Source organism: Nerophis lumbriciformis, linkage group LG20 (genome assembly GCF_033978685.3).
Source record: "Nerophis lumbriciformis linkage group LG20, RoL_Nlum_v2.1, whole genome shotgun sequence".
NCBI lineage: Eukaryota > Metazoa > Chordata > Actinopteri > Syngnathiformes > Syngnathidae > Nerophis > Nerophis lumbriciformis.
In genome coordinates this window covers 5,808,600-5,824,545 of record NC_084567.2, presented here as the reverse complement: position 1 = coordinate 5,824,545, position 15,946 = coordinate 5,808,600, and the positions used below count along the sequence as shown (strand labels likewise).

Below are 15,946 nucleotides of genomic sequence, written 5' to 3'. Positions count from 1 at the left end.
CAATGGTTGGCAAAAGTATCTAACATCAAATAACGGACAACTACTGTTTGAAAATAAAAAATGTATATATACAAGCATGTGCACAGACTTTTTCCATGGCTGTTGTTCAAACCAGAAAAAGGGCAAACATTGAAGAAAAACAATTCTACATTTTAAATACTAAAAGAAACACATACATATTTTTCAACCCACTTAGTAGTTCAAAACCTTTAGAAAGTCAAATCATTACTCTGAATAAAGACGAAAAGCACTAAGAGTGTAGATCTCCACCAGGACCATGTCGAGGGAGGTGGGGGTTGGGTTGTGGGTGTTGGGGGTTAATTGTTCATATGTCTCTGATTTGCACATCAATCAGTCTGAGGAGTAAAAGTTGGCACTTGGTTATGCAAACAGTTACCCAGCATCACTTATGCGTTAGTCAGTTTTGATACATCTCAATTTTGCAGTGAAAAAGGGTGTAGTGCAGGTTTTTGAGCATGTACAAACTTGACACATGAGGCCCCAGGTCCCTGGACTGAAGAAGGAGTAACCAAGCACTTGAAGCATCATCTATCTTACTGTTCAGGAAGGTTTCAGATACAGAGAAGACATGGGGTCATGAGTAGATAAGATTATGCTTCAAATAATCCAAGTTTGTATGAATACCTCAGATATTTGTGAAAGAAGCAGTGAGGAGGTCCTGGGTAGGGTGGATGTCGCCACATATGAGCAACATACCACAAACTAAACAACTAATTGGTTAATTTCCCTTGTGTGTTCTCATGTGTTTTACTGCGTCTGCATTATGTTGGAACCTTTTACAGCACACTGAACAACTAAATGGTTTTTCTCCAGTGTGTGTTCTCATGTGTTGAGTCAATTTGCTCTTAACAGAAAAGCTTTTGCCACAAACTGAACACTTATATGGTTTTACACCTGTGTGTGTTCTCATGTGTTCAGTCAAATTACCCTTAAAAGAAAAGCTTTTGCCACAAACAGAACAATTACATGTTTTTTCTCCTGTGTGTGTTCTCATGTGTTGAGTCAGATTGCTATTTTGAGAAAAGCTGTTGCCACAAACTGAACAACTATATGGTTTTTCACCTGTGTGTGTTCTCATGTGTTTAGTCATATAGCTATTTTGAGAAAAGCCTTTGCCACAAACTGAACAAGTACATGGTTTTTCTCCTGTGTGTATTCTCATGTGGTGAGTCAAACAGCTATTTTGAGAAAAGCTTATGCCACAAACTGAACAATTAAATGGTTTTTCACCTGTGTGTGTTCTCATGTGTTTAGTCAAAATGCTATTTTGAGAATAGCCTTTGCCACAAACTGAACAATTACATGTTTTTTCTCCTGTGTGTGTTCTCATGTGTTGAGTCAGATGGCTATTTTGAGAAAAGCTGTTGCCACAAACTGAACAACTAAATGGTTTTTCACCTGTGTGTGTTCTCATGTGTTTAGTCAAATAGCTATTTTCATAAAAGCCTTTGCCACAAACTGAACAAGTACATGGTTTTTCTCCTGTGTGTGTTCTCATGTGTCGAGTCAAAGACCTATTTTGAGAAAAGCTTTTGCCACATACTGAACAAATAAATGTTTTTTCTCCTGTGTGTGTTCTCATGTGTCGAGTCAAATGGCTCTTTTTAGTAAAACTTTCAGCACAAACTGAGCAGCTCAAACATGTTTTACCTCTCTTCTTTGTAGAGCATTCAGAGTGTTTGTTGTCAGTGTGAGTCCTCATATCACCTTCACAGTCTTTATCGCTGCTCAAAGGTTCTTCAACCTCGTCTTCAGCCTCACTATCTGATAGTGGAGCTAAGAGGTTGTCTACTTGTGGTTTCTCTTCATCATCTTCAGCCTCACTGTCTGATAGTGGAGCTAAGAGGTTGTCTACTTGTGGTTTCTCTTCATCATCTTCAGTCTTCACAGAGAGAATACTCTGTGGAAACTTGGTGTAATCAGCTTCCTCTCGTCCTAGAAGACACTCTCCCTCCTGAGTGATGCAGAGTTCCTCCTCTTCCTTTTTGATGCAGGGTGGTTGTGGAGTCTCCTGCTTCAAAGTGGAGCTCCCCCCTAACTGAGGGGTAACTTCTTCTGGATTACCGATCAGCTGCTGGACGTCTGCAAGACACAAACAACGAAAACACACTTTCTTCTATGTACTGTATGTGTGTGTAGTAGGGTTGTACAGTATACTGCTACTAATAAAGTATCGTGGTAGTAATCAATTGAAATCGGTACTATACCACCTTTGAAAAGAACCGGTACAGTTCTTTCATCTGAATGCCGTTGTGCGGCGGTGACTTACTCCAGGGCCCATGTTTTGTCGGGGGTAAGACTGGGTCCATTAAGCTCCACTCTTTGGTCGGAAGGACGAGGCCGTCGATTAGTTACAACTTGGTCACTTTATTTATTATTTCCACAGGGCTCAACCGGACATCCACCATGCTATTAACACTCCTGCACATGCTACCACTACCTCTCCTTACTCGCCCGCTCACTCACTGACGTCACTCAGACAACACGTTGACATTCTCACAAACACACATACTACTCTCATAAGTTAACCAGCTCCCCTGCTGGTTAACTTGATGCCAAATATTAGCGCAGTTAAAACTGCCCAATTAGCAGTCAACTAATGCAAGTGAAATGACTCCATTTTGTAACAAATTCCTACAATGTTTTGTCTTTAATAAATGTGTTTTACCTGCTACATGGCTTATCTGTGTGCATTTATCCATAGTTTTGTTTTTAGTACTTAATTAATAATTGTATATTTCTTAAAGCACAGACCAGGAGTGGCAACCATAAATCATGAATAATTTAATATAATGTCAGTAAAACTTTATGTTCTATTCTAATCTAATCCTTGATTATAGCAGACTATATGTAATATGGAAAATTGTAAATTGTTATTTGAGTGCAACGAGACAAGTCCAATGTGTTTAATGCATTTTAATTTATATTTTAACCTTGTAAAATTATTATTTGACTCTAAGTTTCTGCTTACAGTCAAAGCTTTCTCCTTCTTCTACATGTACAGACGCTTGTGGAATTCACACATGGATACCTTAAGAAAAAGCGATTGCAGCTATTTGGGATACAACACTTCTCAAACGACAAGAGAACATTCGAATGTCCAGGTCAGCTGTGATTCTACTTACCGAAAAACTTTGTCCATTTGTCGAAGGAGAGTAAACGAGAATGCGGGCTCCCATGGATGTGATAAAAAAGGTAGCGTCGAGGGAAGACTACGGAAAACGGCGAATGCTTTTTTTGGATACACTCGAGGGAGTACTGGAAAGTGGTCCCCCGGGTGATTCCTTTGTCCTACTGGGGGACTTCAACGTTCATGTTGGCAACAACAGTGAAACCTGGAGAGGCGTGATTGGGAAGAATGGCCGTCCGGATCTGAACCCGAGTGGTGTTTTGTTATTAGACTTTTGTGCCCGTCACAAATTGTCCATAACAAACACCATGTTCAAACATAAGGGTGTCCATATGTGCACTTGGCACCAGGACACCCTAGGCTGCAGTTCCATGATCGACTTTGTAGTTGTGTCATCGGATTTACGGCCTCATGTTTTGGACACTCGGGTGAAGAGAGGGGCGGAGCTTTCTACCGATCACCACCTGGTGGTGAGTTGGCTGCGATGGTGGGGGAGGATGCCGGACAGACCTGGCGGGCCCAAACGCATTGTGAGGGTCTGCTGGGAACGTCTGTCAGAGTCTCCTGTCAGAGACAATTTCAATTCCCACCTCCGGAAGAACTTTGAACATGTCACGACGGAGGTGCTGGACATTGAGTCCTAGTGGATCATGTTCCGCACCTCTATTGTCGAGGCGGCTGATTGGAGCTGTGGCCGCAAGGTAGTTGGTACCTGTCGTGGCGGTAATCCTAGAACCCGTTGGTGGACACAGGCGGTGAGGGATGCTGTCAAGCTGAAGAAAGAGTCCTATCGGGTTCTTTTGGCTCATAGGACTCCGGAGTCAGCGGACTTGTACCGACAGGCCAAGCGGTGTGCGGCTTCAGCGGTCGTGGAGGCAAAAACTCGGACATGGGAGGAGTTCGGGGAAGCCATGGAAAACGACTTCCGGACGGCTTCGAAGCGATCTGGACCACCAGCCGCCGCCTCAGGAAGGGGAAGCAGTGCACTGTCAACACCGTGTATGGTGAGGATGGTGTTCTGCTGACCTCGACTACGGATGTTGTGGATCGGTGGAGGGAATACTTCGAATACCTCCTCAATCCCACGAACACGTCTTCCTATGAGGAAGCAGTGCATGGGGAATCTGTGGTGGGCTCTCCTATTTCTGGGGCTGAGGTTGCTGAGGTAGTTAAAAAGCTCCTCGGTGGCAAGGCCCCGGGGGTAAATGAGATCCGTCCGGAGTTCCTTAAGGCTCTGGATGCTGTGGGGATGTCTTGGTTGACAAGACTCTGCAGCATTGCGTGGACATCCTGGTCGTGGAACTGTGGACCATCTCTATACTTTCGGCAGGGTCCTTGAGGGTGCATGGGAGTTTGCCCAACCAGTCAACATGTGCTTTGTGGACTTGGAGAAGGCATTCGACCGTGTCCCTCGGGAAATCCTGTAGGGAGTACTCAGAGAGTACGGGGCATCGGACTGTCTGATTGTGGCGGTCCGCTCCCTGTGCGATCAGTGTCAGAACTTGGTCTGCATTGCCGGCAGTAAGTCGGACACGTTTCCAGTGAGGGTTGGACTCCGCCAAGGCTGCCCTTTGTCACCCATTCTGTTCATAACTTTTATGGACAGAATTACTAGGCGCTAGAGATGCGCGGATAGGCAATTATTTCATCCGCAACCGCATCACAAAAGTCGTCACCCATCCGCCATCCACCCAAACCAACATGTTATCAAAACCACACCGGCCCGCACCCACCCGTTGTTATATATCTAATATAGACGATGCAAGGCATTAGTGAGGTTATAAAGCTTTTGCCTGTTAAAGAAAGGAGACTGATCCAATGAGGCAGAGACATTCAATGCGTGCCACGCTGTCACAGCCCAGACGCACACCAGTGCGCAGTCATCTGGGAGCCGCGCTAAACGCACCTCCAAGCGCGCTCGGGCGCGCTTCACTCAAACTGCTGCAGGCAGCTGCGTTCCATCTTCAATCAACACACCCGGCACTGATGAGAGGGACGACTACTTAAACAACCGCCAACAGAGATCCTCCTCCTGTCTCCCGACCACGCTTCCGCCCCTGGACAAACCCTGCCTGCCTCGCCCTTTCTTGACAGCACCGCTCCTCTCAACACGCACCTCCAACACTTACGGTAAAACCCTCCAGTTAAATTCCAAACATAGTTTGACACCCATTTCCTGTTTGGTTACATACACATCTAATATATATATATATATATACATATATTGATATATATATATATTGATATATATATAATATAATATAGTATAATATAATATATAGTATAATATCATATAATATATTGGATAATATATTGTATGAATTATACATATATAAATATATATATATTATTATTATTATTATATATATATTTATATAGAGATATATATAATTCCCTTTTGAATAAATACGCCCCAGGCTAAACGCTCTCCCTGTCTCAGTGCCGTCTCCTTCTACCCGGTATCATCACACACAAATTAATATCTCTTGGCCACGCATTAGTGGCTAAGAGATATTAATGCGTGATAATATTATTTATCATTATTATAATATTATTGTCATTTCCATTAAGAAAGTGTTGACTATTGTTGCCAATGCCCTCAGATCAGGAGTGCGTTCCTCACACTTTGTGTGCGCAGTTGCAGCAAGCAGAACGAGGCTTTTAAGAAGTTAAAAAAATGTTTTAGAAAGACTAGGCCTATATTTTCGTTAGGTAAAAAAAAAATTCTGAAATTATTTCAATGAATATTAACTTAACGTTATAATGCTCAAATAGGGACGAGGGCGGGGTGCACAGTGAAACAGTGAACAATTTCGCGACAAAGACGAACCTTTATTGATTGATCTGCAGCCATGACAAAATATCAGACAATCTCCATTGTCAACGACAGGCAGGAAAATAAAGATAAACTCATAGCCTATGTTGTAGGCATAGGCTCATACGTTTTTAAGTTGAAACAAAAAAATAAATAAAAACTGTGCCTCATAAGCCTTAGGCTGTCAATCACGCGCACAAATTTAAATTATACAATAACATATGTATGTCATCCCTATTTAAACAAAAATAAATTAAATAAATAATAATAATAAATTACATGCAACTTATTGGCCAAGGCAAATAGCTGAAGGGGGGAAATCAAACCCATCAGACTGCACTTTATCATGGTTTTGCACAAATGTGATGCACCATGTTAGATGTCCCGGTTTTGTGACTGTCGTAGACATAAACAGCGTCGCAGCTCTTGCAAATCATGTAGCCAGCATTACTATCATCCTGATTTACAACCTCATAAAAACGAGTCCACGCTGAACTTTTCTGGCCTTTTTTTCCCCTGGTCTTTAGTTTTCCCTTTTTTAGTTTGTCGCGTACCACGTTTGCTGCCGGCGTTGCAATCTTCTTCTTTTTTCATCTTCTGTTGTGTTGTGCTGCAGTGCAGTGCCTGCTGATAAATAATTGCATGTTTCAAAGAGTGCTGCTCGTTTTTCGTATGTGGGTAAAAACATTTAACTATGTACCGTATTTTCCGCACTATAAGCCGCCCCGGGTTATTAGCCGCACCTTCAATGAATGGCATATTTCAAAACTTTGTCCACCTATAAGCCGCCCCAGACTATAAGCCGCGCCTACGCTGCGCTAAAGGGAATGTCAAAAAAACAGTCAGATAGGTCAGTCAAACTTTAATAATATATTAAAAACCAGCGTTCTAACAACTCTGTCCCAAAATGTAGGCAAATGTGCAATCACAAACATAGTAAAATTCAAAATAGTGCAGAGCAATAGCAACATAATGTTGCTCGAACGTTAATGACATAACACACAAAATAAACATAGCGCTCACTTTCTGAAGTTATTCTTCATTCGTAAATCCTTCGAATTCTTCGTCTTCGGTGTCCGAATTGAAAAGTGTGTGTATAAGGTAAGACATATTATCTGGCACTTTGTTTCGCAATATTATGCAAACACAACTTTTCTTACCTTCTGGTACCTGCTGATCTGTATTTGGGATCTCTATAAATCCTGAAAAATTGTGCGAGTCCGCCTTTGTAGTCCGTGACGACACCGTAGTCTATAAGTGTCTTTTCATGAACCGGAAACACCAAGAAGCACCACCTTTAAAATCATCCAGGTGAAGTTCGCTTGCTAGCGTTGTTGCCTTCATTCGAATAGTGATGGTGCTGACACTTCTGCTTGCTGCTCTCTGCTCAACAACCCACTGTTCGAGTTTGTCCTCCAACAGTTGCCATCTTGCTTTGTTCCCTCGGAAACTCTGTTTTGTCTTCTTTACCTGGCGCAGGTCATCTTCTTGCTTCCTCCACCTACGCACCATTGATTCATTTATGTTATATTCTCTTGCTGCTGCTCTATTTCCGTGTTCTTCGGCATGACTTATTGCCTTAAGTTTAAATTCTGCGTTATACGCATGTCGCTTAGTAGGAGCCATTTTGTGGTCTGGTCTTTACAGATGTAAACACACAAAGGAAATGAAACGAAAATCCGCGCGCTTCTTCTTCTTCTTCCGGGGGCGGGTGGTTGCTTACAGTAGAAGAAGAAGCGCTTCCTGTTCTATGGGGGCGGGTGCTTACCTTGGCGGTTGCTTGCGTAGAAGAAGAAGCGCTTCCTGTTCTACCGGGAAAAAAGATGGCGGCTGTTTACCGAAGTTGCGAGACCGAAACTTTATGAAAATGAATCTTAATATTTATCCATATATAAAGCGCACCGGGTTAAAAGCCGCACTGTCAGCTTTTGAGTAAATTTGTGGTTTTTAGGTGCGGCTAATGGTGCGGAAAATACGGTATATATATTTCCGAATTGGTTTAACCGCCACCCGCCTGAATCTATTTAAAATCTAATTTTTTTAAATTTCAACCGCCCGACCCGCAGATAAAATCAAATTTTTTTTTAATTTCAACCGCCCGACCCGCGGATTATCCGCGGACTCCGCGGTTGTGTCCGCAAACCGCGCATCTCTACTAGGCGCAGTCAAGGCGTTGAGGGGATCCGGTTGGGTGGCTGCAGGATTGGGTCTCTGCTTTTTGCAGATGATGTGGTCCTGATGGCTTCATCTGGCCAGCATCTTCAGCTCTCACTGGATCGGTTTGTGAAGTGACTGGGATGAGAATCAGCACCTCTAAGTCCGAGTCCATGGTTGTTGCCCGGAAAAGGGTGGAGTGCCATCTCCGGGTTGGGGAGGAGACCATGCCCCAAGTGGAGGAGTTCAAATACCTCGGAGTCTTGTTCACGAATGAGGGAAGAGTGGATCGTGAGATCGACAGGCGGATCGGTGCGGCGTCTTCAGTAATGCAGACGCTGTATCGATCCGTTGTGGTGAAGGAGCTGAGTTGGAAGGCAAAACTCTCAATTTAGCGGTCGATCTACGTTCCCATCCTCACCTATGGTCATGAGCTTTGGGTTAAAACCGAAAGAACAAGATCACAGGTACAAGCGGCCAAAATGAGTTTCCTCCGCCGGGTGGCGGGGCTCTCCCTTAGAGATAGGGTGAGAAGCTCTGCCATCCGGGGGGAGCTCATAGTAAAGCTTCTGCTCCACCACATGGAGAGGAACCAGATGAGGTGGTTCAGGCATCTGGTCAGGATGCCACCTGAACGCCTCCCTAGGGAGGTGTGTAGGGCATGTCCAACCGGTAAGAGGCCAGGGGGAAAACCCAGGACACGTTGGGAAGACGATGTCACCCGGCTGGCCTGGGAACGCCTCGGGATCCCCGGGAAGAGCTGGTCGAAGTGGCTGGGGAGAGGGAAGTCTGGGCTTCCCTGCTTAAGCTGCTGCCCCCGCGACCCGACCTCGGATAAGCGGAAGAAGATGGATGGATGGATGGATGATATTATATTATATTATGTATGCATATACATGTATATTGCTGCATATTAATGAGTATATAATTGGATTGTAATTTTTCCTCTTTTCTCTATTTGTTTAGACCACACACACACACACACACACACACACACACACACACACACACACACACACACACACACACACATTCACATCTACCTTTCAGCAATAAAGATGATTAAAGGATTCTCTGGCCGGAATCTGTCCATCGTGTCCCAACTCTAAAAGAACTACTATCCCTTCCTTACACACCAAACGAGCCTAACAGAGTTGTTGTTTTGCTTTTAGTTTCTAAATTTGACTTTTGCATTCTTTCATCTCCTCTGATGTGAACTCCACTGCCTTCTTCAAGCTAACAATCATGGCGGTCCTTTGTTTACATTCTTCAACAAGGTCAGCTCATTTCGTCTTTAAGGGCTTGAAATAGCTTTCAAATGACAAAACTTCAACTCACTCACCTTCATCTTTCGTCTTTATCTCCGTTGGTGATTTGCTGGAAGTTGATTCTCTTTCATGTTCTCTTTTAGCGGACGTCGCCATCTTAGCATAGCAGTAGTCGTCCATCTTCTATCACGTCTTCAATCTTCACTTCAGATATCGCTCCAAACTCAATGCACGTTTCGTGGCTTTGGAAAATACCAATTGAGATATTTGTTGCTATATTTGTTGTGAATCATATGACTTTAAGATCGTGAATTCGAAGAATCTCCGAACAACCATAGCATGCGGTCCTCGTCTTTTTGCTTCGCGTCAAGTACATTTGCGCATGCGCTACAAGCCCGCCACTTCCGTTTCCTCCTCCACAACAGATGTTTTTCAAAATAAAGTAAATGTAATCTTGTTTTAAAACAATGGTTGGCAAAAGTATCTAACACTAAATAATGGACAACAACTCTTTGAAAATAAAAAAATATATATATACAAGCACGTGCACAGACTTGTTCCATGGCTGTTGTTCAAACCAGAAAAAGGGCAAACATTGAAGAAAAAAATCATACATTTTAAATACCAGAGGTGTGGACTCGAGTCACATGACTTGGACTCGAGTCAGACTCGAGTCATGAATTTGATAACTTTAGACTCGACTTGACAAAATGTAAAGAGACTTGCAACTTGACTTATCAATCAATCAATCAATGTTTATTTATATAGCCCTAAATCACAAGTGTCTCAAAGGGCTGCACAAGCCACAACGACATCCTCGGTACAAAGCCCATATAAGGGCAAGGAAAAACTCACCCCAGTGGGACGTCGATGTGAATGACTATGAGAAACCTTGGAGAGGACCGCATATGTGGGTAACCCCCCCCCCCCCCCCTATAGGGGAGACCGAAAGCAATGGATGTCGAGTGGGTCTGACATAATATTGTGAGAGTCCAGTCCATAGTGGATCCAACATAATAGTAAGAGTACAGTCCATAGTGGGGCCAGCAGGACACCATCCCGAGCGGAGACGGGTCAGCAGCGCAGAGATGTTCCCAGCCGATGCACAGGCGAGCGGTCCACCCCGGGTCCCGACTCTGGACAGCCAGCACTTCATCCATGGCCACCGGACCTGTGCCCCCCCCCCCCCTCAAGGAAAAGGGGAGCAGAGGAGAAAAGAAAAGAAACGGCAGATCAACTGGTCCAACAGGGGGGCTATTTAAAGGCTAGAGTATACAAATGAGTTTTAAGATGGGACTTAAATGCTTCTACTGAGGTAGCATCTCTAATTGTTACCGGGAGGGCATTCCATAGTACTGGAGCCCGAATAGAAAACGCTCTATAGCCCGCAGATTTTTTTTGGGCTCTGGGAATCACTAATAAGCCGGAGTTCTTTGAACGCAAATTTCTTGCCGGGGCATATGGTACAATACAATCGACAAGATAGGACGGAGCTAGACCGTGTAGTATTTTATACGTAAGTAGTAAAACCTTAAAGTCACATCTTAAGTGCACAGGAAGCCAGTGCAGGTGAGCCAGTATAGGCGTAATATGATCAAACTTTCTTGTTCTTGTCAAAAGTCTAGCAGCCGCATTTTGTACCAACTGTAATCTTTTAATGCTAGACATAGGGAGGCCCGAAAATAATACGTTACAGTAGTCGAGACGAGACGTAACGAACGCATGAATAATGATCTCAGCGTCGCTAGTGGACAAAATGGAACGAATTTTAGCGATATTACGGAGATGAAAGAAGGCCGTTTTAGTAACACTCTTAATGTGTGACTCAAAGGAGAGAGTTGGGTCGAAGATAATACCCAGATTCTTTACTGATTCGCCTTGTGTAATTGTTTGGTTGTCAAATGTTAAGGTGGTATTATTAAATAAATGTCGGTGTTTAGCAGGACCGATAATCAGCATTTCCGTTTTCTTGGCGTTGAGTTGCAAGAAGTTAGCGGACATCCATTGTTTAATTTCATTAAGACACGCCTCCAGCTGACTACAATCCGGCGTGTTGGTCAGCTTTAGGGGCATGTAGAGTTGGGTGTCATCAGCATAACAATGAAAGCTAACACCGTATTTGCGTATGATGTCGCCTAGCGGCAGCATGTAAATACTAAGGAGTGCAGGGCCAAGAACCGAACCCTGAGGAACTCCGCACGTTACCTTAACATAGTCCGAGGTCACATTATTATGGGAGACGCATTGCATCCTGTCAGTAAGATAAGAGTTAAACCACGACAAAGCTAAGTCTGACATACCAATACGTGTTTTGATACGCTCTAATAAAATATTATGATCGACAGTATCGAAAGCAGCGCTAAGATCAAGAAGCAGCAACATAGATGACGCATCAGAATCCATCGTTAGCAGTAGATCATTAGTCATTTTTGCGAGGGCTGTCTCCGTAGAGTGATTTGCCCTGAAACCGGATTGAAAAGGTTCACAGAGATTGTTAGACACTAAGTGTTCATTTAGCTGCTGTGTGACAATTTTTTCGAGGATTTTCGAAATAAAGGGAAGGTGGGACACCGGTCGGTAGTTTACCATGAGGTCAGGATCAAGGTTAGGTCTTTTGAGCAGAGGATGAATAACCGCTTTCTTGAATGCTAGGGGAACAGTGCCAGAGGAAAGTGATACGTTTATGATATTTAGCACTGATGGACCTAATAATACAAAAAGCTCCTTGATAAGTTTCCCAGGAAGTGGGTCAAGTAAACATGTTGTTTGTTTTATCCCACTTACACGCTGTAATAGTTCCTCTAATGTTATTTCATCAAAAAGAAAGAGACTATTTTGTATTGCAGTATCCGTCGTAGATACAGTTGTATCTGTGTTCATAGAACCCAGTTGTAGCTGGGATGCGTTGTCTTTAATCTCCTTTCTAATGAGTTCAATTTTCTTATTAAAGAAATTCATAAAGTCATCTGCCGAGTGGGTGGAGCTATTGGGAGGAGTCCCTTGTTGGGTTAGCGATGCTACTGTACTAAACAAAAATTTAGGGTCGTTTTTGTTGAGGCGGATGAGATTTGAGTAATATTTAGCTTTAGCTAAGGTAAGCATGCGTTTATATGATATTAAACTATCACTCCATGCTTGATGGAAAACCTTACTTAGACTTAGACTTTAACATCAATGACTTGTGACTTCACTTGGACTTGAGCCTTTTGACTTGACATGACTTGCTACTTTCCCCAAAACCCAAAGCTTAAAAAGTTATTTTGGAGCGCTCCGTATCTTTCATTTTCTTCGTCTCTGTCTCTCAGCGTGTTGTTCCTGTCAGCTGGTGTGCTCTCAGTACAACAGCCATTCAAATTAGATCCATGTTGTTTTCATCACGCAGCATTCATCCAATCGAATTGCAGGAGAACTAATGACCCAGAGTTGTCAAACAACGCGGAGGTGAGAAACAATTATGCCAAAGTTGGTTTCGTTCGGGTATAAAAACTACGACTTGGTCAACAAAAAACGAATTGCCATATGCAAATCACGCAGTTCGAATATTACATACGGAGACGCAACAACTTCCAACTTCGTTCGACATTTGAAGTTGCACAAAGAAGGGTAAGTGTTGAATGCAAAATAACGTTTATTGGCTAAGTAACGTGACTTTTATTTGCTGTGTAGTTAAATCAGTGAGGCTGTAAACTCACTGCTAACGTTATAACCATAGACATCTTATAAGTAGACGCAGCATCGAGCGCTACTGCCTACTGGCGCAGACGAGACGCGTGGCCGCCATCTTGGAGTGGTGATCCGCTCCACTCAGAGCAATTCATTTGGCAGGAGCAATGAACTGTCAGCGCATTTAATTCATTTTACCTCACTGAATACCACTGATTTTCACGCGCTTTTTTGTCATACGTGTAGCTATGATAAAGGACACATGTTTTTATTATTCAAAGTTTGCTTAACAGTAATAGAATAATCTTATATGCTATAAGTGACCAGACATCCGAGATCAAAACTGGGAATATAATCCCAGAGAAGGGGGAAAAAATGGTCAGCTATTTTTAAATTGAAGAAACAATATGATTAGGTTATATATACATGCGTAAATCCTACACAAACAATGTATGAATACATTAGATATCTATACATCTTATAGACTGTATCTCTGTTGCTGCAGCAGCAGAGAGTTTATTCTGTCTTGACACTTTGAATTTATATTTTCTATTACTTTCTTCCCTTAAATGATCATGTTTATAGTGATTGTTTTATATGTATTTTTTATGTATGTTGCTTTGGATAAAAGCGTCTGCCAAATACTTCAACATAAACATATATAAACACCTTAAAGTCTTTATATCAGCTAAAACCACCAATCTGTTTCACTGGATTCAGAATAAAACCAAATTCTGGTTTACCCAACAATGTTAGTATTTGATTATTGTTACTTGAAGACTTATTCCTGGTTACAATTATACTGTTAAGAAAGTATTATTTTATATTTTGCCTAAAATGAGAATGCATCATAATCAGTGGCGGTTGGTGAATTTTGTTTTAGGTGGGGCTGAAAGTTTGTAAACCAAACCCCTGTTTTTTTAAAATGTTTTTTATCTAACAATCTGTTCTTAGAGTAATTTATATTTGCTTTTTAAATGTGTATTTTTATTTCTGTTTTAAATGTTATTTTTTAGTCTGTCCTTTGCCTCTATTTATTTGTGGTGTACAGCCCTTTGTTTTTCAACTGTGCTTGTTTTTAAATGGCTTTATAAATAAAGTTGGTATGGTATGTAGGGAGGTTATCCGCCCCCCAGAAGATTTCTTTTTTATTTTCACATACAAATATTGAAGATCTTTGCTCCTTCTCAACTCTGTGCTAATATTCTTTTCACAAAACAAACCAATAGTACGTTAATGTCAAATCTTACTTACGAAAAGTAGTCCCCCGATTCCTATTTTCAACAGTCCGCTCATTTGAGCAGGAAAACGCTGAACACCAGCCCGGCCGGCATCTTTGTTTTCTACCTGTCAACTGTCAGTTTAGGCTGCTCGCTGGCTCCTCATCACCACTTCAAGATGGCGGCCAAATTGCTCGCGTCACAGCAGCCAATGCTGCGTCTACTTATAAGATGTCTATGGTTATAACTTCATTGCAAACACGGCAATCTGTTGCGTCCACTGCAGTTCGCTACCGTATTCATACTTTTTGTCAAGTGATTTTATTTAAGCAGGCTTGCATGAGGTACCTACACGTAACGTTACGTTAGTCAATGTATCACACACAGCAACGTAACGTTAGACGGCGGTCAGCAGCACCGCGGATTTTAGCCACCTACAAAAAGACAAACATAGTCAAATAAAGGTCAGTTAAAATGTATACTATATTAAGAATATGTGTACATATTGCATAGAGCCCTGACATCTAAAAAGTACTAACTCGGTTCATTGTCATGTTCATGTATTTGTTATGTTTTTCATGTGTACGCACACATAAACACACATACAGTATGAGATGAGATCAATGAGATAAGGTGAGAACAGGATAGAAACCGCTATGGAACTGGTTAAAATGCAATATGCCATGGAAATACAATGTTAACACTTTTGTGCAAATAAGTACAGTGGAACTGGTTAATAGTGCTATTATGAAGTGCAATATCAGCACTATTTTTTTCCTGCAATTTCAAATGCACTTGTTTTAATAAATAAAAACAGCGTTTGATAAGCATACACAATCTGTGTAAATATATTAGTCTGTGGTAGGGCTGGGCGATATATCGATATGCGCGATATATCGCGGGTTCGTCTCTGTGCGATATAGAAAATGACTATCGTGATATTCGAGTATGCTTTCTCACGTCGTTGCTTTTAGCTGCTTTCCAGATCAACACTGTATGAAAAAAATAGTGATTTTTTTAGTTGTGATTTCCTTCTCTGCATGAAAGTTTAAAAGTAGCATATATTAATGCAGTATGAAGAAGAATGTTTTAATGTAGACACATAGAATCATCATACTGCTGTGATTATATGCATCAAGTGTTCATTCAAGGCTAAGGCAAAATATCCACATATATATCGTGTATCGTGATATGGTATTAAAATATCGCAATATTAAAAAAAGGCCATATCGCCCAGCCCTAGTCTGTGGTTAAAAGGACTTGAAAGGACTCGAAACTCAAAATGTAGGATTTGGGACTTGACTTGAGACTTTCCATTCTTGGCTCGAGACTTGAGGGCAAAGACTTGAGACTTACTTGTGACTTGCAAAACAATGACTTGGTCCCACCTCTGAATCATGGCGGCTCTTTCTTTACATTCTTCAACAAGGTCGGCACTTTTACACTTTCAGGGCTTGAAATAGCTTTCAAATGACAAAACTTCAACTCACTCACCTTCATCTTTCGTCTTTATCTCCGTTGGTGATTTGCTGGAAGTTGATTCTCTTTCATGTTCTCTTTTAGCGGACGTCGCCATCTTAGCATAGCAGTAGTCGTCCATCTTCTATCACGTCTTCAATCTTCACTTCACATATCGCTCCAAACTCAATGCACGTTTCGTGGCTTTGGAAAATAC

The 15,946-nt window shown here is 42.1% G+C and overlaps 1 protein-coding gene across 1 annotated transcript; it reads right to left on the bottom strand.

Annotated features, from left to right (window-relative positions):
- Positions 1-739: 739 nt before the first annotated feature.
- Positions 740-2,330, bottom strand: LOC140676660 (uncharacterized). The gene is made up of 2 exons (XM_072915519.1): positions 2,291-2,330; positions 740-2,103 (listed from the first exon to the last, which is right to left on the bottom strand). Exons 1-2 carry the CDS (start codon positions 2,328-2,330, stop codon positions 740-742), a joined length of 1,404 nt encoding a protein of 467 aa, XP_072771620.1.
- Positions 2,331-15,946: the final 13,616 nt, after the last annotated feature.

Coding starts and splice junctions, on each gene's coding strand:
- LOC140676660 (XM_072915519.1), bottom strand. CDS start 2,330: ATGGACCCAGTCTTACCCCCGACAAAACATGGGCCCTGGA. Junction 2,104..2,290: donor GACAAAACATGGGCCCTGGA/GTAAGTCACCGC, acceptor TGTGTCTTGCAG/ACGTCCAGCAGCTGATCGGT.